The sequence below is a fragment of the Trichomonas vaginalis genome, chromosome IV, assembly GCF_026262505.1.
Source record: "Trichomonas vaginalis G3 chromosome IV, whole genome shotgun sequence".
Classification (NCBI taxonomy): Eukaryota; Parabasalia; order Trichomonadida; family Trichomonadidae; genus Trichomonas; species Trichomonas vaginalis.
The window spans coordinates 33,206,797-33,228,718 of NC_067206.1; the positions used below are offsets into that span (position 1 = coordinate 33,206,797).

Below are 21,922 nucleotides of genomic sequence, written 5' to 3' on the forward strand. Positions count from 1 at the left end.
GTTAGAAAGCTTGTGTGTCAAAAAAATTAACTTTTGAACTTAGAATATTGGGTTAGAAAGCTTGTGTGTCAAAAAAATTAACTTTTGAACTTAGAATATTGGGTTAGAAAGCTTGTGTGTCAAAAAAATTAACTTTTGAACTTAGAATATTGGGTTAGAAAGCTTGTGTGTCAAAAAAATTGAGAGAATGTCAGAAAATGGTAAGTGCACCCTTAAATAAAAGAAAATATATTTTTATTTTGATTTTATATATCAAAAAAACGACTTATTGAAGCTGGAACTTAACAAGATCAGAATAAATTCCGTTTGCTTTAAGTAGTTCTTCGTGTTTTCCGCTTTCGACGATCTTTCCGTTCTGGAACACGAGAATTCTGTCTGCATTCTTAACAGTTGCCAATCTGTGTGCAACAACAATTGCAGTCTTTCCTTTTCTCACTTTTTCGAGAGATTTCTGGACCAACTGTTCTGACTCTGTATCCAAAGCAGCTGTTGCTTCATCCAACAACAAAATTGGTGCGTTTGCAAGGATAGCTCTTGAAATACAGATTCTTTGCTTCTGGCCACCGGAAAGAGATGTCTGTTGGACTTCTGTCTTGTAGTTCTTTTCCATTGTCATAATGAAATTATGAGCGTTTCCAACATCAGCTGCCTGAGCGACGTCGTCATCGGAAGCATCGGGTTTGGAGTATCTGATGTTGTCTGCAATGGACATAGAGAACAAAACAGGGATCTGTGGAACAGTCACAATTTGTGATCTTAAGAAAACTTGGCTTAGATCTTTGATATTCTTGCCGTCAAGAAGGATTTCACCTTCTGTGACTTCGTAGAATCTCTGTAAGAGCTGTAATGTTGTTGTCTTGCCACATCCGGATTCACCAACTAATGCAACGGTTTCGCCTGGTTGTATAGAGAAGGAAAGGTTGCGAACTGCATATTCTTGTCTTGTAGAATAGTGGAAGCCAACATTTTTGAACTCAATGGCACCTTTTACATCAGATAATGTTTCGCCTTGCTTTCTATCGATATCAGGGACCTTCTCTATGATCTCGAGTACCTTTCTGGACGAAATGTTGGCCTTTCTGAAGTCGTCGATGGATGAAAAGACCTGTGTGAAGCCCATTGTAGCAAACATGAGGGACATCATAAGAACTAAGGCATCGCCGGCCCTAATACCGTAACTGGGTTTCTTAATGATGAAGTAGGATGTGAAATAAAGAACGGCCGCGATCATCGCATTTGCGAAAAACGAAATTACGCCATCTTTGACGCCGTGTACTATAGAAGTTGTAGTGTAGACATCATCAACGCCATCAAGAGAGGATGTGTATGCATCGTATTCCTTCATTTCGCCATCAAAAGCTTTAACAGTTCTAAATTGAGTAATAACTTCTTCGGCTTTCGATGCGGCTGTCGTGGAACGTTCGTTGTATTTGTACCAGAGCTTGCCAACGTAGAATTCGCCCAACCAAAAGGTGACAAGTACAATAGGAATGGCTACTAAGCAAATTAAGGAAACTCTCCAGCTGGAAATGAAAGAGAGAACGATACCACCTATCGCTTGAACAGAACTTTGTATAACTTGGAGGAATTTGTCGATATATGTTTCTCTGATTAAAGTTACATCTTCTGAAAGTCTTGAAACAAGAACACCTGTAGACTGCTGGTCAAAGTAATCGATACTCTGATTAACTAATGAAGAGTAAATTTTAACTCTAACATCTGTGGCGAATTTTGGCACGCAATATGACTTTAATGATTGAGAGACTAACATGAAGAAAAGCATGGCAACGTTGATATATGCCATTCTGTAAATTGTTGGCAAAATAGCTTTGACAATTTCAGTATTACCGTTAGACATCTCTGAAGTTATATCACCCATGAAGAAGTACATCATCAGAGGTACCATACCTGCACAAGCCATTAAGATAACGGTGATTGCAAACATGCATTTGTTTTCAAAGAACTTTAGCATGACACACATTTCAAAACCTGTGGTCTTTACATCTTTATCATCTTGTGAACCTTGTGTTTTGAAAACTTTAAACTGTGGAGGCATTTGGTCTTCACGCTGTCTTCAAATTATGAAAATAGATCGGCGATTTTGTGAACATTACAAATCAAAAAATTTTGGATCATTGAATTAATATAATATTCATAGATAGTTGCTCAATATATTTCGGAGAAATATCAATTTGATAGAGATTATTACTTTCAAAGTAATTTGTGCACTCAATTTCAATTTACAAAAAAGTGCGAATGTCATTATCTCAATATTACATGTGGTTTTAATACGGTACACGCTTCCGGTCAAATATTGTAAAGCATTGAAAAAATAACGTTAAATTGTGAGAGTATTTCATTTAGATAATATTGTTAATAATACATATGCATCAATATTTCCTCAAAAAAATCGAAATATGCCAGTTTCGCGAATTAATTTTTTACTTATTTTTTAAATCGTTCCAATTTCCTGATGAAAATAGTATGAGCACACACTATGTCGAAGTTTATTCTACAGAAATACGATCATTATACAAAAAATTATATTGTTCTCTATATATCTTTCTTCATGGAGTAACTATTGAGTCAATCGATAATTTTGTCTCATGAAAAATTGAGATGATGAAATAATATTGTCTAATCTTAGATATAAAATTGTTTTATATGAAATCTTGTATAGTAACAATTGATGCATATCTTTAGATTTTATTTGTTTAAGGGATCATGTTTTTCATTATGGCCAATCATTTCGCATCTGTTCAATTCATTTGATATGGATGAAATTGAAAAGAATGACTCAATCTTCAAACAAAGATTGATCATGTCACCAGAAATATCAAAATGTGAACAGTACGATGAATTATTATGCGAAATAAACGCGATTCCAATTCAACAGATAATGAACTTTGTATTAACAAAGTTTGATCACCAAGAATCGCGATACTTATTTGCAATGATTATCATATTTTCAGAAATAAGACCTCATTTCATTGCTCAATATGCAAATCTTTGGGTTGAACTCAGTAAAAAGCGACAATGCACATTTTCAGCTGACAACATATATCATGAGAATCCTACATTATTGCGACACATATTAAACGCAGGAGGTTACTTTGAAGACCCTGATTTCGAACATTTTTCAAAAATGAATATACCAGAAGACTATGCAAGTAACAGTTTAGAATACATACTTAAATACGATCTTGTCAATATACTTTCAAAGCTTGCAACTCAAAGTCAAATGTCATTAAAAGGATACGTCACTACAAACAACTCAGACTTTTTCTTAAGTCGTCAAGAGATGCCTACATTAGCATTTGCTGCTTTATACGGTGCAGAAAACTGTTTTAATTTATTATTAAAATATAAACCACAAGTTACGATGGAAACATGCGAAATGGCCGCACGAGGTGGTAACATTAACATCATTAATCAATGTGCCAAAGAAGGAGGCACTTTCGAGAAAGGTGCAGAATTCTCATCTTTATGTCATCATTACGAAGCTTTTGATCTCTTTATGTCTGGTAAATTCGGTGACCAGAAGTCTTCCGTATGCAATAGCGCTCGATCTATGAATATTGCCGTTGTTTTTTACTTAGTAAACCATGGTGGAGATGTAAATGAAAAAGACAATAGATTGATGTCACCTTTACACTATGCATGTAAGCATTCATCGCTTCCTATTGCACGTATTCTATTGGAGCATGGCTCGTTAGTTAATATGCAGGATTCGATGAAGAAAACACCTCTTATTTACGCTTGCGCAGCTGGTTCTGTTGAATGTGTCACTTTTTTAATTGAAAAAGGTGCTGATGTAAATATCAGTGATGAAATGTGGAAAACGCCATTGCATTATGCTGCTCTTTCCAACTGTTTCAAGATTGCTGATTTATTGATTAATGCAGGAGCGAAAATCGATTCAGCGACTGAACATTTAGGAGATACTCCACTTCATTGTGCATGCTCTGTTGGTAGTATTGATATTGCTTTGTACTTGATACAATGCGGGGCAAAGATAGATGAAAGATGCGAATATGTTGGCAGAACAGAGTATATTAGTGGTGTTACACCTCTTCATGTTTGTTGTCTCCATAAATATACGAGATTGGCTGAAGAATTGATTAAAAAAGGAGCAAATTTAGAAGCAAAAGCTGAAAATAGAATGAGAGCAATACATATTGCATGCAAATCTAATAATATTGAGTTAATTAAGTTATTAGTTAGCTATAAATGTAATTTAAATGTTAGTGATGAAACATGTATGAGACCAATTCATTATGCATGCTTAAAAGGTGCTTTAGATATTGTTAAGTATCTTTTCTCTTTAGGTGTAGATGCTTTGGCTAAAGGACAAGGCGGAAATACTTGTTTACACTTTGCATGCATGTCTGATAATGATGAACTTGTTCAGTTTCTTTTGGAGAAAGGTTTAAATCCGAATGTTTCTTCTTCATCAGGAAAATATCCATTACACATTGCTTGTGAACGTGACAAATATAATATGTGCGTTGCACTAATTATGGCTGGTTCCGAACTTAATCCAGAAGACGCTGAACATAATCATCCTTTTGCTTATGCAAATTCTTATGAAATTCAAAAATTAATTATTAATCAACAAAATGCAACTAAATGTGAAATTTAGATGCATTTTATATTTGTTTATAATATGGCATTCCAAACGGGAACCGCGGTTGGTTACCATGGATTTCCGTCACCGGTCACATTTTAAAGATTTTTAAAGCCTTATAAAAATATGCTTTGTAAATCATTTTTTGTAAATCGGCAAAAATTTGGTAATTTTCTTCAACTAATAAATCTGCGAATAGCATTTATAATACAAGAACAATCTTTTAAAATGCGTTTGATTCATTTTTGTATAATTTCATATAGGCACATATATTCTTCCGGGACTTTCCGTGATTTTACCGTAAAATCATTAGTTTACACCAATTTTTCCGTATTTTGAATAGTTTACTGCACTTTTTCCGTAAAATTGAGTTACGGGAATCCGCAAAATTTCCGGACCTCATTTTTCATAGAATATAATAATAATATTTGATAAAAAGATATATTATTTATATTTTTGATTTTTGAATTACGGAAAAAGTGAATTGATAACTTGATTTTTTTATATGGTTAATTTTTCAAATGATATTATGTAGATCTAAAATATTAAAAGTAAAAAATTGAATTACGGAAAAAGTGAGGTCAAAAGTGAAATAAATTTGCAGAACAATTTTCATTGAAATAAGCTTTATTTTTCATTATTAATAACAATGCTGTAATAAACAGAAATTCATCAAAAGTGACAGCTCTCAATTTTTTGACATTTGTAAATTCTAAATTGAATGAGAAAAATGAAATAATACTAAGCATAATACAATATTCTAGATTTAATTATAATTAGGAAAAAGTTAGTTTTGAGAGTACTTTTCATAGGCATATAGAATGAAATCTTCTGAAAAATAATATCACATAAACTCATATTATTTTCTAATATATAACTATTTTATATAAAAATCAAATTCAATGATCTTAAAAGCGAAGGATAAACCTCAAAATTTACAAATATAATGAGTGGGAATATAATGCTTATCTATCATAAAACCATATGAAATATCAATTTTTGCTTTACGCCTAATTTTTGACGACAATTAGCAAAAAATGTTAAATGTTAACACTCAGTCCATTTGAATATGAAAAATAAAATTGACTTTGATTAAATGTTTTTATTTATCATGCAATTCTTCTTGCGACCAAAGATTTGAATAAAAGTTCAAAAAATAAGATAGCTTAAAAAATAATATACGGTAGTGTTTACTAATAGATGAATAGTATATAAATTCTATTAAAATGGATTTGATCCAAAAAAATATATAAAATTTGATCATAAATAAAATCGTTTTAAATTACTTCTTCATTTAAATTATAACAATTATTTTTGGTTTTATAGTTTTTAAAGCTCATGTGGTTTTTTTAACCACAGAATACTTATGTGCTGTAGCAAGCTTGCAATCCAAAGCTCACGTTAGACAACAAGAGTCATGAAGTCTCATACTAAGGGATATCCAACATATATTTTAATAATCTAATGTTTGTGACAAATATTCAACATAAAATTAAGTTTTCGTTTCGTTACAAGGCATTCATACTTTGGAGATATCATATTTAATGTACAGAAAAGTTAATATTAAACAATACATGCTAAAGAATTAATAAATAAGATAATAAAATAAATTTATACGTAATTACTTTCATTTAATATGCTTTATGCTGTATAATATTGATTAAGAGGCATTAAAAGGTTCCATAATCTGCTTTTATAGGCAAGATTTTTGATAAAAATTTTAAATTTTGAAAAATGATGAGAAAAGGAAAAAAAAGGTAAATGAGAGCAAGAGGAGGGAAAAAAAGAAAAAGAAAAGGAAGGGAAGGGAAACATAAAAGAAAGAAGGACATATAAAAATTTAGATGCGCATTCTTAATGCCGAGGCGGCTTGCCGCCGAGGCGCGATTTTTTTAGGCCTCTACGGTAACCCGGCAATGTTTTTTTAAATCTTGTACAGCCCTAGTTTATAATTATATATATTGAATAAATCCAAACTTATATTAAATTTATCAGATGTTTCAACGAATTCAATAATTCAATATAGTCAAATCCAAAATTTAATATAGATGGAAAGCAAATTGTCTACTAAAAAGAAAATATGATGCTATCAAACATGGCATGCACACCAGAATTATTTTTGCTTTTTCTTCGATAGATCTTGATAGCTTTACAAAATATTGTATGCCGAGGCTCTGGTAGAACATTTATTTTGATAGATAATTTGAATACCGGGGCTCTAGTATCATTGCTTTTTTATCCGCGATACCTTTGCTTACAAAAGTGATGGCCGACCAATTATATCCCCATTTTCGCTCCTTTTTTTCATGAAATTATTATTGAGTATCGGATTTTAAATATGAAAGGGATCAAGTTTATATTTTGATTGATAAATTGAATGGAGTTCGTTTTGGAATGATGTTAAGTGAAATGAATGAGTCGTAGATTATCATACATCCATTAATATTTTAATAAATTTTTAACAATAGCATATTGAAAACGACTTTTGAAAATGTCAAATGTTTTGAATCTAAAAAATCTGCCATGTTTTAATAATGATGGCTGAAGAGGAAGAGATTTTAGAGCCACCCATTGGCGGCGGCTTCGAAGGGAAAGTTTACCTAACAAAGTCCGGTAAAGTAGTAAAGATTATGGCTGATGTTCCAGAAAACTTTAAGTCTGCATACAGACAATTCTTACTAACAGATTTCTTTGAGAAATGCTACACAAATCCTCCATTTGCTCACATATTTGAGTTATCCACATCTAATGGTAAAATTAAACTTAAAATGGAAAAATACTATAAAGATCTAAGTGCAAGGATGAAAACAATTACAAGAGATGATGCCTACAAATTCATGGACCAAATCTTTAGTGGCATATCTATGCTTATTGATCTGGAATACGTGTTTCAAGATTTGAAGCCTGGAAATATTTTATGCAATATACACGGTTCAATCTTCTTAACAGACTTTGGTTCTGGCGTTTTCTTAACTGAAATAGATGGCAAAAGGCAATTTACATTTATGACGAACAAAATTTACACAGATCCAGAATTGAGCAAGGGTTGGTTTGATGTGATGAATTACGTTTATTCATTGGGTGTCATTTTCCTTGAAATGCTACACCATGGTAAAATTAAAGAAAAGTCACTAGAATATATAAAACAGTTACAAAAAGGAGAAGAAGAAAAGCCGGCCAGCCATGAATCCAATGATAAATCACAGTCGCAATCTAATAATAATAATGAAGAAACAGCTTATGATGAAATGTTAACAGAAACAATTGAGCATTTCAAGAAGAACCCATATGCAATTGAGTTCAATGATATTAGTGACGAGGAAAAAGAATTCATTACCTTTTGTATTTCCGATTTCGAAGGAAGATACACTTTTGAAGAAGCTCAGAATGAATTTAAGAAGCTTGTTGATCTCAGATCCTATAATGTATTATAAAACATGTTTGTATATTGTATTAATCTAAAGTTTTTAAAAAAAACAAATAATAATCTGTATGCATATAAATATAACACTTTCCCAATATTAATATTTTCTTTGAAATATCAATATTTTTTGTTGATATTTTGGAAAAAATATAATTTTTGTTAAGAAAAGTGTCATTATAAACATATTATGCAATAGAACATGGTCCACATTGTGATGTACCAGGGGAATCAGATGCAGCGTGAAGAGAAAACGGAACATGAATACTCATTCCGCATTCTGAAGCTTTTGGAAGAACAGCGAGTGGAGAAAATTCACGTATAACAGTTGGCTTTAAATATTCCCAGTCAAATGGCATACTTGGCGAAATATTATTTTTTGCCATTGATTTAATGATCAAATCTTCAATTTGTTCGTAGTTAGGGCGCTCATTGAATCTCAAATAATTCAGATGTCTCCAAATATCAATGAATTCTCCTGGTAATGACGAGAAAAGAGTTCTTGCAGGAATTGTAAGTTTCATACGATGAGTTCGTTCGAAATCTCTTCCGCTAAGCCATGGGAGACGTCCATCAATCAATTCAATCATTGAATACATCCAGGAAATCAAATCATCTTTCCAAGAAAGATCTTTGTTCTCGTGAGCTGATATTGAAGCGTACTTTGATGTTCCACGAAAGCCACAGTGTGCTCTTTCGGGATATGGCATTCCTGTTGAAGGATCTATAAATTCTCGTGATAAACCGTAATCAATTAATACTAATGGATTATTTGAGCCCGGATTTAATAAAAAGTTTCCGGGTTTGATGTCTCTGTGGATAAATCCGTGGACGTGGAAGTCTTTAATACACCTTACCATGTATAAGCCAATTCTCAAGGCAGATGAAAGAGTATAGTGGTGCTGTTGAAGTTGTCGTCTTGTGTTTGAAATTGATGGACCGTATAATCCCATTACAAGAAAGTTATGTGTATTTGTTTCTCCGAATTCTTGAAAATGTGGGAATAAATTAGAATCTTGAAGTCTACGCATTAAATTTGTTTCGAAATTTAGTCCTTGACGCTCTGCATTGTTCGGTTCGACTTTCATTGCATAAATTTGGCCGTTTGTATCATCGGAAACGGCATAAATGTCGCCGTATCCGCCTTGTCCTAGTAATTTAATTATAGTATAATGTGAAATTTTATCATTTGGAGTAAAGAGGATCCTGTCGCGACGCGTCGACATTTCCTGGCACTTTTTTTAGTTTAAAAAATTGCGATCTAAAGCAACGATGCAGCTGGTAATCATACATCATGATATCAACAATTTTCTAAAAGTTTTGTGGCTGTTATTCGCGATAATATGTTTCGGTAAAAAATAAAGAGGAGTTTTACCAAGAATAGCATTAACACTTACTATTTAATTAGTCTAAAATCTTCATTTGCATTATCGAAGGAGTGGAATTCATATAATAACTTGTTTCGATATCGTGATTTTTAAAATTCACGGTTCATTTAAGGATGAAACTCAAAAAAAAAAAAAAAAAAAAAAAAAAGGTAATGGGGCTTCCAGGGGCTGCGCCCCTTCTAGCCCTGAAGATGTTTAGTATAAATGAAGTTTTTATTCGGAAAATTGTTAGTCTTGTGGTTCATCTTCTTGAGTAGAGTCTTCTTCTTCAACATCAAAGTCATCTGGTGTATCGAATTGAATGTATGAAAGCCAAATGTTGTATGTGTTTTCCAATTGGCTTTCAAACTTGAGATACATTCCATGCATGAGTGTTATTTCAGTTTCAACGTAGAGTTGCTGATGTGGCTTGAAGACATGCATGAGAATTGGTCCTCCAAATTCGTCCTTGAAAAACTTGCAGTAGCAAACATAAACTGAGATAGAGTCTCCTTCTTCAATGTCTTCTGCTTGGTTAACGAAATGAATAGCAATTTTGCGTACTTGAATTGTGTTGTTGTCTGAGTAAAATAATGGTTTGAACTTGGGGTTGAGTGAGCTAAGACATTGCCATTTTGCTGTTTCTTGTCCGTACTCACGTTCTTCTTCGTCATCCTGATATCCGTAACTCTTTGATTTGAATTCGACCCAAAGCTGTTCGACTTTTTTTGCAGCTTTGGGTGGAAGACTTTCAATAAGCTGACATATAGTTCTGTCAACCATTATCTTTGTTATTGTTGGAAAATAGTTGACAATTGTGTCACCTAATTCGAATGGGTCAGGTGTTTCTTTTTGTAGTTTGGTAAAGTCTGCAAGAACTTTGTTGAGTTGTTCACAATATTCTTTGTTAAAAGTTGCAGGAACTCTTTCTTCTGGCTTTGAATTGAAGTATTCTTCAGACAATCTGAGTAGTATTTTGCGTAGTTCAGCGTTGCTGTGGTTCTTTGTAATACGGAGCTCGTTTGGTATTGTTTTTGGTAGTGAAAGTGGCTTTGGATTGAGTGAATTGCAGGACAAATTTGAATTTGAATTGTCTGTTCTGCTTGGAGAATGTGTAGATGCTGCAGTTTGATATTGAGGCTCTAAACCTGTGGGTGCTGAAAGTCTGCAAGCAATTTCTTCAGGTGAATTTGGAGCGAACACGCTAGCGAATGCCATTAGACAAAAATAAACTGTTTTTTTCAAATAAGAGTTTAAAATAAACCGTTTTCGTCAACGGTAACCCCCTCTATTTTTTTATTTTATTTAATAGTTACCGTTGGAAAACCGTTCCATCTCAAATATTGAATGAACTATAAACGTTTTTTGTTTTCTATATATACTTTTTTGTCCAACGGTAAAACTTTTTACACAACGGTTTTTGAGAGTCGTCGCTGTTGACTTTTTTGTAGAGCACTCAAAATAGTATAACTTTGTCCGGACAAGTAAGGGTCTATCGTCGCTACAGGAAAAGTTACGGGCGTTCCAAGGAAGTATACTTTGAGAAGCCTTTTCCCCTTATAGAATGAGATAGGACGGTTATTTTACAAAACTGACAACACTTTGACCGAGTAGTTTTTTGTGCTGAACAAAAAGTGTCATATAAACATCTGTCAAAAACCGCTTTTTAACTTCACTTAAAATGCCACGTAAGCTACGTAAGAATATACGTAAGAGGAAGAGAGCATTGAAACATCCAATAGTAAAACTGACACCACAACAACAGTTGCAACAACAAATATGAATGACCCACTATGGTTGCAACAAATGTCAAGCAATCCTATGCTTTTAAACCGAGTTGTTGGTGCACAGAGTGGAGGTTTAAGAGCGGCACTTTTAGCGAAAATGGCAGGCTATGGTGGAGCTGCAGACGGAACAGCCTATAACCTCAAAGTCAAATGAATTTGAGTTCACTCAAAAATCAAATAACAGATGTCAAAAAGTCAAACATAGACATACAGAAGCAAATAAGTGAAAACGAAAAGAAACTAGAATATGACAGACACACAAAGAAACTCAATGAGTTAAACGTAGAGAAAAAGAAGAAGAAGAACAACTTGAAAGAACTAAGTACAGAGGAATATGCGAAAAAAGTGTCAGAAAAAGCAGCAGAAGTAGCAAAAATGGAACAAGATGTTATAAATTTGAAAAACCATACTACTCAATATAAAGTACTGAAAGATGAAGAAATAAAACAAAAAGCCTTGAAGACATATATGGATAGCGATGAGTATAAAAAAAGAGTTGAAGCAAATGTAAAGGCAGAAAAACTTTTACAGTTGCAAAACCAAACCGTACAGTATGAAAACTTAGCACAAGAAAGTAAAAATAACGACGCAGCCATGCAAAAGGCAATGAAAAGCGCAGAATATATAAAAGCTAATAATGACTGGTTAGATGCCCAAGCCAACGCTAAAGCAGCCCAACTTATAGGGTCAATAAGGACAAAAATACAAGCGGATGAAGATAGTTCAAATGAAGCTTTAACAAATGCTGACTTTAAGAACGCTTTCGAAGCTCTTCATAGTAAGGTGAAACAAGTGAACGACTTCTCATCTGGAAAGAAACTGAAGTCTGAAGGTTTCGACAAAGAGTTAAAAGAAGTAGCACAAAATATGACGAAAATAACAGATGCAGCAACGAGACAGGCAGTTCAAAGTGCCTATGACGCCGTTAGAGCAACTGTTGTGAAAAGTCAAGAAAAAGAGTTACAACAGACCAAAACAGACCTAGTAAATGCTTTCTTAAAAACGAAAAGTCAGGTAGGACATTACGCTGCAGATGGAACATATGTGCCAGCTGGTGGAACTTATATACCACCAAACCCTCCAAGAGAAGCACCTGCACCAGGACTACCTAAAACATTTACATCGTCACATGGACACAGACACAGGCATGCACCAAAACCAGCACCACAACCAACAGTTCAAAACCCTGCACAACAACCAGCACAGCAACCAACAGTTCAAAACCCTGCACAACAACAACCACAAACAGAGCAAGGACATAAAAGAAGTAGAGAACAAGGAAACCAAGAATTCTTAAAAATGCTTAAAGAAGAGTGTGGTTTCCCAGATACTGTTGACTTTAGTGACAGATATAAAGAAGCTATTGGAAAGTTCAAGGATGGAAATACTGACCCGAACCTATTTAGCTTTATGGCTCAGCACCAAAACGGATATAATCTCAAACCTGGAAAATACAAGCTCGCTAAGGGATATGATTTAATAGCATATCATCCAAATGACATGGATGAATTTACTCCGAGATATTTGATGTCAGAGCTAAATGACAATTCAACTTTCGTCATGAAACGCGTAAAAAATAGAGACGGAACGAAAGAACAAAAGCTTATGAATGCGGATGACGTAGATAGGGAAATTGTTGAAAACGGTCTCGGAATATATGAAATGCCAGCAGATGAGGTACAAGAAACTCCACAGGAAGAAGTTCAGATACAACCAGACATGGAAGAAATAGTTCAGCAACAACAGCTAGAAGAGCCTGAAGGAAACGAACAAGTCCTTCCTTTGGAAACTAACTTCACAGAACTAGATGAAGATTTGGAACAGCCGAAAAATCTTGACCCTCAACAAGAGTATGCGGAGAATATGGAATATTTCCAAGAGTCTAAAAAAAATTCGGCTGGCATAGTAGAAGAATATCGAAAAATGTTTGCCGACATACAAAAGACTCCAGCACCAGATGAAAATATTCAGCATAGAATGGAAGAACTGAAAAAAATGTACACAAATACAACAACCCTTTTTACTTACGAGCATTTAACGTTCAATCTTCGGATGAACTCGGTGAAAATAAAAGGTTAAATTTCAAGAAAACATATAGAAATGAAACATTGTTTAAAGTTCATTCAGAACCTAACCAAGATGGAAACAAACCTACTTTTGTTTCTGCAGACGATGGAACTACAATGAGATGGGGTCATAAAGCTAATCCGGATAGGTGGTTCATAAACTTACAACCACAATTCCAAGAAGTTGTAGACGCAATGGAAGTCAATGGTGAACCAGATATAGCTGGTATTTTAGCGCGGCTTTAATGCCATTGAAAGATATGAAACATGCAGATATTTTGGACCAGTATGAAATGAACATGGCTGATGGAAATATAACACCTGACGTTCTAGAACATTTATCTCAAAGAACTACACAGAACCATAGAGATGGTATATTTGGTGAAGAGTTTAGAAAGAAAGTTAGGGAGGAGAAGGAAGAGAACCTATTGTACATGACCTTGCAAACGAAAGTTTACAAAATGTCATAAAAACTTACTTTGCAGACAATGAACCGAGAAGGGATGAATATTTAAGAAAACTCAAATGGACAGTACCAAATGAAATGTTAGTATTGAAAAACATGTTCCTTGACAAAATAAAACCAACTACAGAAATAAACGACGCAAGACTGAAAGATTGGGTAAAAGCTTTCCCATTCACAAAAGATATAGTTGGTAACATGGAAAGAAAACCAGAATGGCTACAAAAACATATATTTGGAAACGAGCATATTCCATATGGACAGGCACTGTTTGAAGAGCTTGAACCGAAACTCAGGAAAGAGTCATGCAAACAATACGCGAAGACTCAAATACAGACTATGACAAACTCTTTCTAGGATATAGGTTACCTGAGATGGGCGACCAGAGCCAAAAGGCAAAAAGGACATGGGAAATTTGCAACATACTAGATGAACATAATGCAAAGATGCAACAACTTCAAGCAGAGGGCAATGAAGGAAAAAGAAGAGTTAAAAACTCAGTCAGGAAGAAAGTAAAGCTTGGTCACGTGGGTTCTATTATGACATATAAATCCAACTATTCTATATTTTTACTCATATGAAATGTACGCCGCTCAGAATATAACGCCAACAGTTTTGGATGCTATGAATGGAAATGTTTCCGAATGGTATAACGAATGCGACAATGCCATTAGAAGGTCAGAAATAGTTCCTGGAACTTACGAATATACAACTGCTGTTTCTTATGGAAACGTAGGTGAGTTTGGAGAAGGTTCTTCAACAACAGTAGATATTGCTTGCGACAGGTTTCATATAATTTCTATTGACAACTCTTTCTTATACGTGGAACAAGACATTGAAATAAAACCTTCTGCCAAGTTGTCTGACAAGAAAGGTTGCAATGGAATTTTCTATGTCGGATACCAATATGCTCCAGAAGTTTTCATGGGATATAAGATATATTCTAACTCTGACTTAGTTCAAACAGTAACATGGGCAAACTATGAATGGTTCGCTTTGAGAAACTCAGTACAACCACAAGCTAGAGAACAAACAGACCAGTATGCAACTATTGAGAAAATAAGAAGACTTGACCCTAACGTTCCAGGAGTTTATGTTAACCTTTCTGGACAAACTGCAGCAGCAGTAACCAAAGTAAAATGAAACTTAGAGTTCCTTTGTCATCTTTCCTCATCTTCAGGTTTTTAAGATACTTGCCAAACTGGGCAGGAAAAATTTCTATCGAACTTACTCCAAGCAAAAATAACTTAGTCATTGCACCAACACAAGACCCATTCACTCTTACAGAAGTAGTGGGAACAAATAAAATGTCATTCGCCGACTTTTGCAAAAAATTGACTTAGACTTTGGTTTCTCAAACCTCAACACTGAAGTAAACTATTATTTCAATGCTGCTGGAGATGCTTGGGACCCAGTTAAGTTCACATGCGAAAAATTTGAATGCAAGAGAATAGAAAGCAGACTTGCAGTCTATATGTTGGACCCAGATATTTCAAATGCTTTAGCTGCCAAATATATTGCAGTTCCACTTATGTTCCCTATACACCAAATATCTGTCAAAGACTTTGCAGGTGAAGTTGGAAACCAAAGTGCTGACCCAGGTGCAAGAACAGATATTGCTTTAACAACTGCAATGAAACATGCAGATACTATGTTTGTACTGTTCAGACGAACTATAAATGACTATTCTTGTTCTACAACCCTGGTATTAAATATCATATAAACATAGATGGCAAATATTATCCAAGAGAAGAATATTCTACAGTTGAGGATATGAGGTCATACAACTTGACATTAGATGCTATGAACTTTAACAACAACTTCACAACAACCATTAACCCTGAAATGCAAAGTTCTATTATGCCATATGTGAAAGTATGGACTCATACAGGAGGTCAAAAAACTCAATATACAAATGGAGACCGTTCAAACTTTTGGCTTGGCATTCCATTTGCTGACTCAGAAGACTTTATGGGTGGTATTTCAACTGTTGGTACAGTTCAAATACAATATACTGGTGACAGAGACGGTCCAGATGAATTGAAAGCAAAGAAGTTTACAAAACCAATAGCACTTTTCACGGAAGATGCTCTTTTGAAGATTCGTTCGATGAAACCTGCTGGGCTCCTCAGATTGGCATAACGACAGCTTCCATCGAGCAGATTTTGGCAGCAGGTCAGTAAGTTGTTCTTGAACTGACTTCTCTCCGTCAAATATTGACAGTACGCCAGTTTTGACATAAATTGTATTATAAACTTACCTTTAGAAATATCGGTCAGTTTTGTTGTTATATTTTTGTCTGCTTCAAGAACTTTCACCATCTCGGTTATACCAACTTTCTTTGCTTTATGAAAATATTTTGGTTCAGCAAAGACTGCTATTCTATAACATTTTCCATTGTTTGTATAAAGAACTATTCTGTCAATGTATTTGTATTGTTTGTGTGTGTAAACTTTGTTTGCTTCAATTCGAAGAGATACTCAAATACGTCCATCTTTTTATTCTAAGTAAAATGTCATTTCCGAAAAATAGAAGCGTAAGTGTTTCAAAAGGTTTAATGGCGGTGGCAGATGTGAAGTTAAATTCACCAACTCAAACAAACAGTCAAAGTGTTGTTGTCAATGTCAAAGAAAGAGATGTTGAAGTGGAGAAACCATACGAAGACGAAGATGGTATAGCAATAGTTCCTGTAAAAGAACAACCAACATATCCTGAAGTTAGCAGAGACTTAAGTTCTGTTGCAGATATTCGAAACGACTACCAACAACTTAAAGACAAACTTAAAACTCAGGAGAAGATTTGTCAAGCTTTGGGTATAATGTTAAACTTGGTCGAACACAACCCTGTAAAAGTGAACTCATATGTCATTGCACCTCATGAAGTTTTGAAAGAACTATTGAAACTTTTGACAGAGGCAGACGATATAAACATCAAAGAAATAGAACCCGACATTGCTTGCTGTGGTGTTTCATATAATGTCATTGACAAGATATACGTTATGAAAGGAGGTGAAACGTTGAACTTAAAATATAGTTTCCCAGACGTTATAAAAATATTTGACGACCACAACATTTCATTAAAATTTATTTGCTAAGTAAAATGGCAGAAGACACAATGGTTTATACTATTACGACTAAAAACCCTGAGTCATATAATTCTATAACAACAAACTTACAAAGTCCTCAAGGACGATATTGTAAACTAACCTTAAACACAATGACGACTAAAGCCTGTTTTGCTCTTTTGACACCAGAAGACTTTATTGTTGTGAATGGTAAAAAATACTCCTTTGAAGATACTTACTCAGATATACCACCAACAGGTTTTGTTGACTTATTTAATACTTTAAGGACGATGTAACATGTGCTGCAACTAGAGCAGGTTTCATTATGTTTGGATGTCCGACTGAGTTTACTATAAACGATATGAGCTATAATACAAAACTTATTTCTGGTTTTTACTACCAACAGTTTCCTATAACAGGAAAAGGTGTCATACAAGGTTTGTCTATTCCATTGACTTTAAGTACACCTATTTTATATATTGTTTCAAACTTAGGTTCAAAGTGCTATTCGAATGTCGACAGAAACTATTATGACCAAAAGATACTTATGCGTATAAACAACACTTTCTCTGCTGGTTTGCCTATTGTTCATTCGAATGCAGAGTTTTCAGCTTTAGTAAACTCAAACACTTTAGCAAACATAAACTTAACCTTAGTTGACGCAAACTTTGTTCCTGTAAAACTTTTATGTCCTATGTATTTGTCAATGACGGCAGAAAGTTTCGAATTGGAAGATGCAACTGGTGAAAGTATTGTATTACAAGAACAACTTCAACAACAAATAGCTCAAGAACAACAAATGCAACAAATGCAACAACAAAGTCAAGAATAAAAAAATATTTTTTTTTATTTTTATAAAAATGTACAGAATAGATGTTTCAGATTTTTATGACTTCCAAGCATTCAGAAATATGTGTCCATTTCGAGACTATAACAAAGCAGTCGAGAATTTGAAACGTTTAGTCATTTATGTTGACTCTGCCCCAGAATGTTATGTCATGAAAGAATGGGATGTTGTCTTTAACAAACCAAGAGCAACAATAGTTTCAGAACAAGAATGTAGACAGAAACTTAAGAAAATAAAAGTCGTACAAGTTGGCATGAAGATGTTAGATGCTTGGGATATCTTATTGTCAAAGTTAGAAGATTTTTCAGTTCGAGGTATAAAGTTCTATACACCTTCTCCAAACTTCTATTCTATCTTCACTGGATATAAATACGAACAAGTAGAATGGAAAGAAAATATTATAGAAGCTTGGTTAGACCATGTCAAAGAAATTATATGCAATGGAAACGAAAGAGTCTATGAGTATATCTTATGTTGGTTTGCAAAACATCTTACAACATCCAAGTGCTAAAAATGAAACTGCTCTCATTATAATTGGAAAACAAGGAACTGGTAAGAACACTTTCTTTACAGATATTTTGTGCAAACTGTTAGAGGGCTATTCGAATCCGAATATGACAAACTTAGAAAACATCTGTGGCAAATTTAACTCCTCAATAGAGAATATGAAACTTATAGTTTGCAATGAACTTCAAAGTATAGATACAACAAAAGTTTTGAACTCAGATGCTTTGAAGAGTCTTATAACAGACAAAGTTGGAGTTGTTGAAAGAAAATATAAAGACCAAAGAGTTTGTGAAAATGTTGCAAACTTCATTATGGTTTCAAACAATGCTGTTCCGATGAAGTTAGAAAGTTCTGACAGAAGATATGTAGTTGTCAGAACGTCAGATTCTCATATGCAAGATACAGAATATTTTGACGACTTAGCAGAAACTTTGACATCTGAACTTTTACAACCACTTGTTCTCATATTTCATGACATTAGATATTTCAAAGTTCAATCCAAGACAAATTCCACATACCGAAGAGAGACAAACATTGTTAGAAGCAAACAAGAGTGTATATGAACTGTTTATAGATGAAACTGACTTTGTGTTTAGATGAAAGGTCATTGTACGATTCGTATAAACAATATTGTCAAGAATATGGTTATATGGCAGCTTCTAAACGAACATTCTTGGCAAATGTCAAAAGTCTTTTAGATGTTCAGAACGGCGTATATACAAAGAAAATTTTTCTGAGTAAATTTTAAAAAAAATATTTTTTTATCCGATAGAAAAGATGACGAAATTCATCTCTCAGTAAATAAGTACATGACAGAAGTCAAAGAAGAGCCCATTCGCATATTTGAATGTTTACTTCTACCATTTTGAAAAGTCTACATTTGACAAAGTTTGGAACATCGAACCAGTTAAGTTTGCTGTGTTAAAAAATGGTGCGAAATTTGAAGACTTAGACATAGAAGGTTTGTTAGCAGTCAAAGAAAATTTTGACAGAAGGTTCTCAAAACTTAAAGAAGGCAAAGCATACAAACTTGTTATACCTTATGAACCAAAGAAAGCAGACGACTATGAATATTATGAGTCTAAGATAGTTGAAGTTCAAGGTAAATTGGGTAAAAAGATTTTAGAGTCTAAGCCAGTGTTTGCTCCTAAAGAGGAAGAGAACATTGACATTGACCCAGAAATGTTCTAAAAATAAAATTTTATTTTTACATGTCAAATTTCTTTTTCTCTGGAACTGGTTCAGGTTCTTTCTTCTCTTCTCTTTCTTTTCTTTCTTTTCTTTCTTTTCTCTCTCTTCTTCTTCTTTCTGGTGGAGTTATGTCAAATTTCTCAGAACCATATTTATGTAAAAGTTCTTTGTCCTTTAATAGCTCTTCTATTCTGTTTTCTATTTCATCTTCAAGAACAGCGCATGTGCCTTCTTTGCATTCTAAGAACTTTTGTTGGACTTCATCTTTCCAATCGGCGTCATCTCTGTCAACAAGTCTGTCATTGACAAATTTTAAGACTGCTCTTTGTAATGTTTTATGGTTCTTGTCATATTCCCAGAAACAGAACTTTAGAACAAATTCACCTTTCTTGTTTACACTATGTAAGATTTTATGGTCGACAGATGTTTTGCTGTCGAAAAGCTTTGTCTCGAATATAGATAGCGAAATCGCTAGACATTTTTAAAAGATAAAAATTTTAATTTTTCTAAAAATATGTTAGAAAAAAAGTTTGCTGACATTGACAAGAAATTTGAGAATGTTTTAAACAAGAACAAGAGGAAGTTAGAAAATGCTCAGATAAAACCCATACATGAAAGTTCTTATTTGCTCAGAATGGTATAACAGGTCTAATCGCACCACCTGGGTCGGGTAAGACTTTCACTTATCTTAAAATGGCTGCACAACAACAAGAACTAGATGAGAAGAACCCATTCTATGAGTTAGTTGTTATTTGTAGTACTTCTGGTCAATTTGACCAAACCGTCAATTCGTTCAAAGATATTATAAAGAAGTCTAAGTTAGTATGTAAAAGACTGAGTTGTTAGATTGGATAAAGAAGTACCAAAGAAGAGTTTTGAAGTATAATGCTATAAATGAGTATATAAATTCTAAGTTTAAAGACCCAAATGAGGAAATGCAGAGAATATTAGAGAAGAAACACTTCAGAAACAAACAGAAAGAGATAGAATACATTTCGAAGAAATTGCAATCGTACGATTGGAAAACGTACCCTCATAGGTGTCTTCTTATCTTAGATGATTTCGCCTCTCATCCTTTGTTAAAGAACAGAGAACAAGACATGTGTCGAATTCTCAAGAAGCTCAGACACTTTAACATCTCAGTTGTCATTTGTGTACAGACAGCAAAGAGTTTAAGTAAGGATGTAAAGAGAATACTTACTGATATCATACTTTTCCCTGGATTGTCCGAAGACGATTTCATGGAACTTATGAAAGAGTCCATGGCAGGTAAGTTTGACAGACATGAACTATGGGAGAAGTACAAAGTCATACAAGACCCTCATACTTCTTTCAGAATTCATATCTACGCGAACAAAGTTCAAATTGTAAAAAGTCAATAAAAATAATGTTTAGGGTAGATGGGTATATCTAACCCGATATCTACCCTCTTTTCTACCCCAGTTATTTTATAAACGTTTTACATGGTAAACGTTATTTTTAAAATTTTGTGAAAACTCAACGGTTTGACACATGCCCTAAAAATTATTTTACTCAGAATTTTGTGCTGAATTCAATAAAAATATATTTTAGGGTAGATGGGTATATCTAACCTCTTTTCTAACCTCTTTTCTACCCCAGTTATTTTATAAGCGTTTTACATGGTAAACATTGTGAATTCGTGAAATTCTAAACAGTTTCGTAGCTTCTATTTCTTCACGAAGGATATCGAATGTTTTCACAATGCCGAAAGTTTCTTTATATTTCTTCTTGACATCTGAAAGAAGGAAATCGTCAGCTGTTGGATAGTTTTTGTTTAGAAATGTCAACATGTCCATTTTATCTTCTGCTGGTTTCTCTGCCTCCCTCTTTAAGTCAGCATAGTCGTTTCGCATACGTTCTATCTCTTTGACGGAGTAGTTATATTTCCTCATTGCTGCTTTACATTTAGAACATTGTGGGTTCATTTTTGCGTTATATTCTGAAACCTTACCTGCTAAAACAACCAAGGCGTCAATTGCTCTCTTTAACTCAAAAGTTGCGGGTTTTATCTGTTCATTCCATATCTTACCTCTTCTATCTTTATCTCTTATCTGCCATACACATTTTGCAACTAACGAAACAAAGTTGTCGTAGGTCTTAAACTCCCCAGATTTGTATATGTCAGAGATGTTCTTATATACCATATCGCAATCTTTGTCCATGACTTTGTGGTTGCAATGAAATCCAAGAAACTCATAGTTAACCTTTCGTATGAACTTCTTTATTTCTACTGAGTCAGTTGCTTTGACTTCTATTTCATCGAATTCTGGAATAGTAAGCTTTTGTTGTTGGATTTCAGGCAATTTGGGTAAATGGTCAATAATATCCTGCATTTCATAAAGATACTGTTCATTTGTTTCATCTTTCGCACTACAGTCTAAATTACTTGTTAAAAGTTCCTGCTTTATCTTCTGGATTTCTGTTTCGAAAGTATATGAAGAAGGAATGAAGCTTTTCATCTCTACTAACATTGACGTAGGATTCATGACTAAAGAGTTTGGTGCTGTTGTTGCTAACATGTTCTTACAATAAAAATAAAAAAATATTTTTTTAAAAAAACC

General features: G+C 33.9%; 7 protein-coding genes and 4 pseudogenes across 11 annotated transcripts, besides 7 other annotated features; 6 read left to right on the forward strand and 5 right to left on the reverse strand.

Moving 5' to 3' along the window:
* Positions 1-183: 183 nt before the first annotated feature.
* Positions 184-216: a mobile genetic element.
* Positions 184-216: a terminal%2Cinverted (terminal inverted repeat of tvBac_53III transposon ID:TVAGG3_0213160).
* Positions 217-265: 49 nt separating this feature from the next.
* TVAGG3_0213170 (ABC transporter B family) lies at positions 266-2,056 on the reverse strand (the record flags this gene model as incomplete). The annotated part of the gene is made up of 1 exon (XM_001323422.2): positions 266-2,056. The coding sequence occupies one exon, from the start codon at positions 2,054-2,056 to the stop codon at positions 266-268; it is 1,791 nt and encodes a 596-aa protein (XP_001323457.1).
* Positions 2,057-2,608: 552 nt separating this feature from the next.
* Positions 2,609-4,937, forward strand: TVAGG3_0213180 (spectrin binding; the record flags this gene model as incomplete). The annotated part of the gene is made up of 1 exon (XM_001295884.1): positions 2,774-4,642. The coding sequence occupies one exon, from the start codon at positions 2,774-2,776 to the stop codon at positions 4,640-4,642; it is 1,869 nt and encodes a 622-aa protein (XP_001295885.1).
* A 345-nt stretch (positions 4,938-5,282) lies between these two features.
* Positions 5,283-5,319: a mobile genetic element.
* Positions 5,283-5,319: a terminal%2Cinverted (terminal inverted repeat of Banshee-A3 transposon ID:TVAGG3_0213190).
* Positions 5,320-6,379: 1,060 nt separating this feature from the next.
* Positions 6,380-6,589: a mobile genetic element.
* A 575-nt stretch (positions 6,590-7,164) lies between these two features.
* TVAGG3_0213210 (protein kinase-like (PK-like) family) lies at positions 7,165-8,061 on the forward strand (the record flags this gene model as incomplete). The annotated part of the gene is made up of 1 exon (XM_001323421.1): positions 7,165-8,061. The coding sequence occupies one exon, from the start codon at positions 7,165-7,167 to the stop codon at positions 8,059-8,061; it is 897 nt and encodes a 298-aa protein (XP_001323456.1).
* A 175-nt stretch (positions 8,062-8,236) lies between these two features.
* On the reverse strand, positions 8,237-9,274 carry TVAGG3_0213220 (protein kinase protein; the record flags this gene model as incomplete). The annotated part of the gene is made up of 1 exon (XM_001323420.2): positions 8,237-9,274. One exon carries the CDS (start codon positions 9,272-9,274, stop codon positions 8,237-8,239), a length of 1,038 nt encoding a protein of 345 aa, XP_001323455.1.
* A 284-nt stretch (positions 9,275-9,558) lies between these two features.
* Positions 9,559-9,655: a terminal%2Cinverted (terminal inverted repeat of Maverick-3 transposon ID:TVAGG3_0213230).
* Positions 9,559-21,922: part of a mobile genetic element that runs on past the window's edge.
* On the reverse strand, positions 9,665-10,633 carry TVAGG3_0213240 (uncharacterized protein; the record flags this gene model as incomplete). The annotated part of the gene is made up of 1 exon (XM_001323419.2): positions 9,665-10,633. The coding sequence occupies one exon, from the start codon at positions 10,631-10,633 to the stop codon at positions 9,665-9,667; it is 969 nt and encodes a 322-aa protein (XP_001323454.1).
* TVAGG3_0213250 lies at positions 11,097-13,107 on the forward strand (annotated as a pseudogene). Its single transcript has one exon. A coding segment is annotated over exon 1 (2,011 nt).
* TVAGG3_0213260 (protein of unknown function, DUF4106 family) lies at positions 16,289-16,825 on the forward strand (the record flags this gene model as incomplete). The annotated part of the gene is made up of 1 exon (XM_051226723.1): positions 16,289-16,825. One exon carries the CDS (start codon positions 16,289-16,291, stop codon positions 16,823-16,825), a length of 537 nt encoding a protein of 178 aa, XP_051111709.1.
* TVAGG3_0213270 lies at positions 17,656-18,159 on the forward strand (annotated as a pseudogene). The gene has a single exon. A coding segment is annotated over exon 1 (504 nt).
* TVAGG3_0213280 lies at positions 19,357-19,819 on the reverse strand (annotated as a pseudogene). The gene has a single exon. A coding segment is annotated over exon 1 (463 nt).
* Positions 19,855-20,722, forward strand: TVAGG3_0213290 (annotated as a pseudogene). The gene has a single exon. A coding segment is annotated over exon 1 (868 nt).
* TVAGG3_0213300 (organellar and viral DNA polymerase type B) lies at positions 20,966-21,694 on the reverse strand (the record flags this gene model as incomplete). Its single annotated transcript, XM_051226724.1, has 1 exon — positions 20,966-21,694. One exon carries the CDS (start codon positions 21,692-21,694, stop codon positions 20,966-20,968), a length of 729 nt encoding a protein of 242 aa, XP_051111710.1.